This window comes from Fragaria vesca, linkage group LG2 (genome assembly GCF_000184155.1).
Source record: "Fragaria vesca subsp. vesca linkage group LG2, FraVesHawaii_1.0, whole genome shotgun sequence".
NCBI classification, from domain to species: domain Eukaryota; kingdom Viridiplantae; phylum Streptophyta; class Magnoliopsida; order Rosales; family Rosaceae; genus Fragaria; species Fragaria vesca.
In genome coordinates, this window is record NC_020492.1 from 8,847,020 (window position 1) to 8,855,802 (window position 8,783).

The following is an 8,783-nucleotide window of genomic DNA, read 5'->3' on the forward strand; positions in this document are numbered from 1 at the left end:
CAGAAGAATAACAGAGGAAAAGAAATATGTATGACTTGCATCTGAAGCCAAAGTCCAAAGATAGTAAAACACAAGAGTTGCATTTCTGCTATATGGCAATTCTGAAACAAAATTGTTGGCCCAACCTCAAATGAAAGTAAAAGACCCAACTCCAAATCTAGCCAACCCAATATAGACTACAGAGGCCCAAAGACTGGCCCAAACCAATAATGGTCACAATTTATATTCCATAACTAATTATAATTAAGAGTATCGTCTCCATATAATACTCACAAATCACAATTAGCATTGTGAAGAACTTGTAAATCCGAGCATCATCATGATATCTACTGCTTAAGATGTGTAACAAAGTACTGCAAGTCTCCCAGGATCATAAGGGAAACTCCTAATGCATCTTGATCATTGCCACAATCAAAATCACAATAGGATCAAGGAAAAGTATTCTTATTATTGGCCTTTTAATTAACACAAGGCAAATATGCAGGACATGTTGCATGACATTCCAATATGTAGAAGTTAACTGAAGTTATTTAGTAGAGGAGTTCCACCAGAAGTAGGGTTTAGAGCTTGGGTTAGATTAGTGAGGGCCTTGTCATAAGATATGAACCCCATGAACCAGAACTCATGACCGTCTATTGTGACTATCTGTATGTATTTCTCTGAAGGGTTCCATCTGTTTGCAGAAGGATTCACTGCTCTTAACTGATCAAGCTGCACCACCACCTACATGTTCACCCAAATTGATCAAATATTCAAGAACAAATTCGAGTAATAGATGCACAAGTCGATGCTTAACTACTCTTTGCCCCAACTCCATGATTTTAGGGATCTTGATTTCAAGAACACCACAAGTGCAAAGCAGAGTCAGAAAGACATGCATAGGAAACAAATGTGGAACCCTAAAGATCGTTTCTCAAATTAGGTAGACAATTCAAGGCTGATAATGCCAAGTCACAACAAATACATTGTGGTAAACGCCTTCAAATGCTTAGGGAATTCAGGGCATTGTTCTAAGGCTGGAATCAAAATGTGTTCGTGGTGTTCGGGGTAAAGAGAACAGTAGTGTAAAGAATGCAGGTTGTAGTCTAAGTTACACAAACAGAAATATAAACTAGAATTTGGTTTCCATGTCCAATGGAAAGTAAGTAGGTACCTTGTAGTAAGTGTTTGGCTGCGTTGGGGAGATATAGTGACAGAAATCACTACAAAAGGCTACTCTTTTATTGGAAATATACAGCATTCCAATCACAGGTCCAGTAGAAGTTGAGAGATAGCAAGCATATGAATGCAGGAGCTTCTCATGTAGCATGACAGTCTCAAATGTTTGCTGGAATACTTTTTCATCCCCTCTTGTAAGAGCCTTTGTCCCATGAGTAAGCCTTGCCATTGCAGCGTCTGCAAGACTAGGACTCATTCTCACTGTTCAAAAGCGGAAAATCCAAGACATGTAAGAAAATTTTGCTTATGAAGTAATTTACTGCAGTTGATACGAGTCAAGTCCTACAGCGAAGCATTCAATGGTGGCTAATTCGATCAGCAAAATTTCAGGTGACATATTTTGGAGCAAACTAGCTAGGTTGTATGCTTGTAAACATGGAATTACCATATGAGCAGCTATGCACCAATGATCTGGTATTAGAAGGGAATGTATGCAACTATATATGCTGATATGCACCTACTGATCAGGCTCCAACTGTAACTGAAATTTCATATTTCTTCTTGGTTTACATCTAACAATTAAACATAGGACTTGGGAGATATATAGGAGTTGGGAGTTTAAAAGAGAGAAACTCACAGTGATTCCAGACATTATCTGTAATGGTGTCTGCTCTTTTACCGCAATGATTCAATGTGTCAAGCACCTTGTCTATGGGACCTGGACCAAAATGAACAAATCAAAAAACCAACATCATATATGACGTTGTAAGTCATAGAGTCTGTATCTGATACCATGTAAATGTAAAACATTGAAATGAACTGTTCTTAATTCTATACAACTAGGAAAACATCTATAGCACTCGGGTAAAATTGAATCACAAAACTTTATCAAAAGGTTCCTTTTACTTAAAATTAAGGTTTCCTAATGATCATCAGCAGCATACAAAAAATGATGGGTCTGCCAAATTTACTTTAAGCTTGGGAAAAGCAGCTTCTTCATATGTACTTCTTAGTAATTACTAGCTAGGAACAACAACGGTAGTTGATGAACGAAAGTTACAAGGAGATGGAGCAAAGAGAAATATATATACTAACGTTTTCCAGGTGAATTCGATGTGGGAACTGGGGAACATTGAGCAGAAGGATTGTTGTGGTCGAGTTTGGTGTAGGCTTGGCCTTCAATTCGAGGAGGACTACCATTCATCTTCATGTTCATGTTGTTAGAATTGTTTTTTCTAGCCTTCATGTTCTAGTCCTGATAATGATCGACTACCCAGAATTCACCCCTCCAATTTAACAATGTCATGTATGAAATAGATGGAGAAGAAGATAATAATAGTGACAGGGGAATAAGAATATTTTGTGATCTGAACATAAACAAGATGATGGTGGTGGGAGCATAACACTGCTAAGTGGTAAGGGAACCTTAGATTAGATGCGTCCGCACTCACTTTGCAAGAACAAAAGAGTATATGCCAACTTAGGATGCGATAAACTCCACCATTTTGCTTATATCATATTGCTTAATAGTAAAATGTACGAGATATTTTGCTTAATTATTGAAAAGCTAAGCAGTCATGTCCTCCATAGCACAGCACAAATGAAGTCGATTTGAATAGAACAAAACAGAGCACAACAAGACACAAATACATGGGAATTCAAGCTTAGTTCTTCTGCTCGATATATAAATTGCCAAAAGTCCAAACCAAGCCAAAGCTAAAGCTACTATATATAAAGAAAAAGCCTACCTAGACCAACTTGTTTGCAAAGTAGTTCTTAATTAAGCATAAGATAACTTATGGGAATCATATTGGGGATTAGGTTCGATTGTTATTTGATTTTATAAATTTGTCACTCATTCATTCGAAGATAGAAAATAATTGAACAACATACATCAAACTACATATTTTCAAGTATGTAGAAAGATAACAGTGGTTAATCTCTCTGCATTCCCAACCCCACTGATTTATCTGTCTTCTAGTAATCATTAATAACTTGGTTGTATCATATTCTACAGAAACTATAGAAGACATATGAGATAGCAGGGTAGCTTGGCTTAAATTGTTGCATCATGTTATACGAAGTTATAAACCTCACGATTGAGCCACAACTTATCACCAACCTAGTGACAATATCTAGCATATTCCCTCCATTCCTAAACTGATCCTATCTTTGTTACGATTGCCAACGCAAACGCAAGCTTTTGGTTGATGAATTGAGGAGGATTATTGTTGTAACTTCTAAGGGTGGTTCAGATGAGGAGAGTCAGAAGTGATTATTCGTTTTGTTGTAATTCTTTTGAATTAAAACAGATCCAACAAAAACAGATATGCAAGCATTTAGCTTAAATTTTAATGTTCAAATAATTTTTTATAAATTTTAAATAATTCATAAAACGGTTACATCATTGTTTATTATATATTTTTATTATGATCTACTTTCAACCGTATTCTTAAAACCAAAAATTATATCATGTGAATAGATACAAGAGAGCGTGACAAGTTCATTCATTGACAACTAAAGACGTCACAACAATAATAAGATCCGTATATTCAAATTCAAATATCATAATACACGTGGAACTACATATCATCTACATAAATATGGTTTAATGTATGAACTTTGCTAAATTTGTACCCAGATTTTGCATTACTCACCAACAGTGTATGAACATCAAAGTGATAAACATCACAACTAGAACCATCATTGCTCCACACCATTTATGTCCCTTCCTAACTGGTACGAACCAGCTTTCCCTAACTGGTACGAACCAGCTTTGCTTTGCCTTATCTTAATCACTTTCCCAAAGTTAGCCTATATTAATAAACAATCTTATCCAAATCTTATGAAACAAAACCTCTGTCCTTTCCTGTCCTACCACGTCACTATTCCGTCGTACCACGTCGGCCCCAAGCTAGAAGCCAAGTGTCCCCAAATTTCCATCAAACATAGCCATCGATGGGTCAGATCGCCGGACCTGAAAGCAACACTAGTAAACGGTGCTCTCTCTCATCTTCTTCATCGATATCCAGTCCCGGGTAAAATCCCCAACTCCTAACCATACGTTGTTCCGGTGAGTCCTCATCCCGTCACTGTCCGATTAAAAGTCAAAACAATTATCAAATTGGTCAAAACTATAATCCGCCGTCACGTTACTCATGTACAACAATGTGCGTTTGCCGCGTTACACCATAAGATAACAAAAACAAAAACGAGAATTTGATTATCTTTTATTTTCACTGGACGAATAATCGAGCTCTATCTAAGTTCGGATATAGACGCGGCCGGTGACGACGTTGGTCTCCGAAACGACGTCGTCGAACCCGACCCAACGGCATTTGGCGCCAGAGCCCTGTGGGAAAAGAGGCGAGGTCCTCGTGAGCGGATTTTCCGGCAACGGGTTAACCGTCCGCTTGTACGGCCCGAACCACTTGTTCTGCATGTAACGGTTCTTCCGCCACGGTGGCACTGACAGCTCTCGGCTCCTCAGCGACTTCTTCGCCGCGTCGCACATGACCCGCACTATCTTCTTCAGCTCGTCGGAGCCGCCGACGAAGTGACGCGGCAGCGTCTGCGTCAGCCGCGTGTACTGGCTCGACGGCCGCGCGATCTCGAACTCAGCGGCGAAGTCCACGTCCACGAAGTACCTCTTGCTCTGATGCTGCCACGTGGCGGAGGGGTTGGCAACCACGTCGATGAACTCGTAGTGCCCGGCGGTGATGCCGCCGGCGGAGCTCCACTTGGTCTTGCAGATCGCCGCATTGTGACCCTTCCCCCTCAAAAACGACATGACGCTCCGCTGCAGGGCCGACTTGTCCGATCTCAGACACGCGAACGCCTCCACCGCCTCCGCCACGTCAGCAAGCAGCACCTTGGCGTAGGAGTCCGCAGTCGCCGCCGACGATCTCAAAATGCACTCGACCGCGCCGGAAGACCGATCCGAGACCGAGTCGACCGGGTCCGAGTCGTAGTCGTCGTCGTTGTGCGGCGAGCGCGACTCCGACGACGACGATTCCTCCTCCTCGAGAAAGCTGTACACGAGCTCGGAGAGGCAAGGCGAGACGTCGTCGTCGGCGGCGGAGTGGTCGCTGCCGCTGCTGAAGTAGCTCTCCCGGCCGACGAGGCGAGCCTTGACCCTGTCGTCTAGCGGGTAAGTGACTCTCTTGGTTCTGGTTCTGACTAAACCAGCCATTTCATAAACTGTAATATATAGTTAGCTAGTGATCGATCTCTCTCTCTGGAATCTGAAGAAGAAGAAGAAAGGATTATATTGTGACGGTTGGTGTGAGTGGAGCAATGTGAGGAAGAAAGGGAAGGAGTGGGGGAAGCTTATATAGATTATAGAAGGGGTTTTGTGTTGTCGACAAGATAACAGGGGGGGATTAAAATGGGAATATTCGGTTTTTGTAAAAGCTGGAGGTGTTTTTTTGTTAATAATTCTGGTTCTTATTTTCTCGGGAAGGTTAATGACTCTGACGGTCAGCGGAGAGAGAAAGATTTAGGGAAGACTAGAAGAGGATATCCGACACGTGGAAGCATATCCAGTGGCACCTGCTGGGCTTATTCCAGTATGTGACGCGGTGGCTCTAGACCGGTGTGAAGTACCAGTCATCACTCTGGAAATCTCAACTAGCACACACCGTTTTGACGGGAAGGGTTGTGCCCCCACGTGATTGGCACGTGGTAGATGAGTCATGGGCTTCTGGGCCCGGTTGGAATTAAACCGCTTTGGCCCATGGATAAGGGTGATAATAATCATAATAGGTGGAGTTTTTCTTTGTCTTTTCGATAAGTAAGAAACCAAAGAGCTACGGGAACAGTGTAATCAGACCAAATCAAAACACACCACGTGTGGGAAAACGCAGAACACTGGGTAGCACACTCGAGATTGTGTCTCAAGTTTTTCAAGATATCATCTGCAAAATTTGTTTTCTTTCAAATATTACGAAAAACATAATGATTAAATGAAACAGTCAGGAAGGATTTTAATATCTTGAACCAACTGATACGTTAAGAATATTAATCTGATTTTGATACTATCTAAAACTTCAAATTTGGGTTCTTGTTTTTGGTTTTCGACTGGATTAGGATGAAAATGATATTTTTAAATTTTGAGTATGGTGGGTATTATACTATTATATTAAGAAGGATATAGGTATGATTTGGACCATGAAGGACGATAAGGGATTATTCTAGGGTTTAAACCCCCACTTATTCCTTGTGGCTTCTTCTCAATAGATGAGGAGAATTGACGAGTTCATAGGTAATTCTTTAAGTAGCTCTGATTGGTTGAACGGATTATCTCATAAAACAATAATCTATGAATAAAGAATGAGGTAGGGGATTCGAGCAAGATTTATCAAGATTGAGTATAATCGAGAGAGACGATCATATTGTCACATTTCTCTTTTATTTTAGGCATGCATGAAATATATGTACTGCCTCTTGGGATGTCAATACACTTGAAATATATGTACTGCCTCTTGGGTGAATGGAAAGGTTGAGGATTAATTATATTATGAAGCTGCAGTTTAATATTTCCAATTGGCTTATCTTTAACTAGCTGCTCTTAAACTTGAAACCCTAAATCTTAATCTTGCGGATGTTCGATCGAGCTGCTGCTGCTGTTCAATGGTGGTTTGCATGCATTAGCTTTTCTGGTACTGTACCGTCTGTACATCTTGAACTTGGCATTTAGAAAACCATCTATATATGGAATATTCGGAGATGATTGTCTGTTTGATCCAATGATCCTGGCCTACATCAATGATCGAATACATACAGTGGACGACTAAACATATTACAGTCCGTACCCTGAAGATGGCTATCATGGTTTTACTGGGGGGCCAATTCCACAATGTGATTAGATGAACCGATGTCAACATTATTTCGACACTATGAAGATATTTTTACAAGCTGCTTATTCTCACATCATAACAATCTCAAACAGTACCTAATTAAGCTGCTTTCAAATTAGTGTAGTGGAGGTTTAATGATTTTCATCAGTACCTAATTTACCCACGTAAAGACAGTTAGAGCTAGTCCCTATATATATCGATATCTCCATCTCACATTTCCAAACACGATACCGACTCCTCAAATATCATTTCTCTCGTATCTCTTTCTCTACATCTCTATCCAAGTGACGGGTCGTTCAATCAAAATCAACTAATTAACCATTGATCTCTAGCTATTGTTTTCATCAATGAGTAGTACCAATACATATGCAATATCTCTCAATGTCTAAACCGTAAGGATTTACAAACAATATATTGTCTTTAATTACGTTATCAGATGATTTTGATTTACAGTAGTTTTGTTGAAATGATTTTTTCTTTTCATCAGTGATTTGTAAAATTATTGGCTGATTGTATTACACTATTAGCAAGCAGTTGTTCACTTTAATTTGGGGCCGTGGTTTCCCATTTTTTTGATTGGCTGTGTTCGATCGATGAAATGAAATTATCAAACAAACTACATATATATAGCTAGGGCACAAATGTTTAATTGGAGCCTAGCTTGAAGTTATAAAGTTGTCGATAATATTCCATTATTCCCTATCCAGGTTCTTAGTGGGAGAAATGTCCTATCGCATAGAACTTGAAAAAGTTGCAATTGTTACCAACTTTGGGAAGTTCATCAAGGGAAAAAGTTAAAGAACGTCAATAATGTCGGAAATGTGGACACTTCTACTCTGTGATGTTCCAATCATCCTTTGTACCTACAGCTCCTCCATTATCTTTTCCCTTCATCCTCATTCCATTACAAATTTACGATATCGACTAGTTTATTTGAAGAAAAAAAAAAACCCAAAGATTCGATGGCTCGTATTTCATTTGATAACAGATGACATCCAAATTCTAAATTAGTATGGAACTGCTCACTGTCAATTGCTTTAGCTCGGTAAGCTTCAAAGGCACACTTTGTAATTATAAGCAGCTCAAAGTTATGATCAGTTAAAAGACATATATGAAATAAACCAATTATGTTAAAGCACACATGTCTTTAGGGAGCACTGAAAATTTTCTCATACATAATAACATACATAATAAAGTAAAACTTGGATCGTTCAAAAGAACAAAAAGAGTAACAACTAGGCCTGGGAACGGTTCCAAAAACTGTATTTTTTGCTGGAACCGGAATCGGAACCGGAAAAGAAAAACAGGTCCGGTTTTAGGACTTTTTGTTGCCGGAACCGGTAGAAACCGGAACCGGAAAAAAAAAGCCGGTTCCCGGTTTTTACGGTTCTAAAAATTTCCTGTAATCTCAAATATTAGTTCCAGAATTCTTCAATGTTCAAACTTTAAACTTTAAAGATTCAAACTTCAAACATCCCAAATAAAGTTCTGAATCCAAACAAACAGATTGGTAGACTTAAAACAATCCCAATTAAGCAAAGTTCTAAATTCCAATGCAAAAGATAAATATAAAAAGTCAAGACTGAAATACAAAAACAATAGACTTCATCATGTTTATTCCAGATTTCCCAGCTTCATTGCCTCCATGTATTCCAGTTTCAACAGATTTCAATTCAGGCTGGTTCCTGCACAAAACACTAAGTCAATGAAACTGAATAAAGTCAAATGAACTATGTGAGCCAAACACTTGATCATCAAAACATATCT

The 8,783-nt window shown here is 39.3% G+C and overlaps 2 protein-coding genes across 2 annotated transcripts; both read right to left on the reverse strand.

Moving 5' to 3' along the window:
• Positions 1-257: 257 nt before the first annotated feature.
• LOC101302994 (GLABRA2 expression modulator-like) lies at positions 258-2,543 on the reverse strand. Its single transcript, XM_004290108.1, has 4 exons — positions 2,254-2,543; positions 1,796-1,876; positions 1,154-1,419; positions 258-723 (listed from the first exon to the last, which is right to left on the reverse strand). The coding sequence occupies exons 1-4, from the start codon at positions 2,402-2,404 to the stop codon at positions 517-519; spliced, it is 705 nt and encodes a 234-aa protein (XP_004290156.1). The 5' UTR covers positions 2,405-2,543; the 3' UTR covers positions 258-516.
• Positions 2,544-3,842: 1,299 nt separating this feature from the next.
• On the reverse strand, positions 3,843-5,447 carry LOC101303288. The gene has a single exon (XM_004290109.1). The coding sequence runs from the start codon at positions 5,348-5,350 to the stop codon at positions 4,421-4,423; it is 930 nt and encodes a 309-aa protein (XP_004290157.1). The 5' UTR covers positions 5,351-5,447; the 3' UTR covers positions 3,843-4,420.
• Positions 5,448-8,783: the final 3,336 nt, after the last annotated feature.

Coding starts and splice junctions, on each gene's coding strand:
- LOC101302994 (XM_004290108.1), bottom strand. CDS start 2,404: ATGAAGGCTAGAAAAAACAATTCTAACAACATGAACATGAAGATGAAT. Junction 1,877..2,253: donor ATCGAATTCACCTGGAAAAC/GTTAGTATATAT, acceptor ATTTTGGTCCAG/GTCCCATAGACAAGGTGCTT. Junction 1,420..1,795: donor AGATAATGTCTGGAATCACT/GTGAGTTTCTCT, acceptor GCTTTTGAACAG/TGAGAATGAGTCCTAGTCTT.
- LOC101303288 (XM_004290109.1), bottom strand. CDS start 5,350: ATGGCTGGTTTAGTCAGAACCAGAACCAAGAGAGTCACTTACCCGCTA.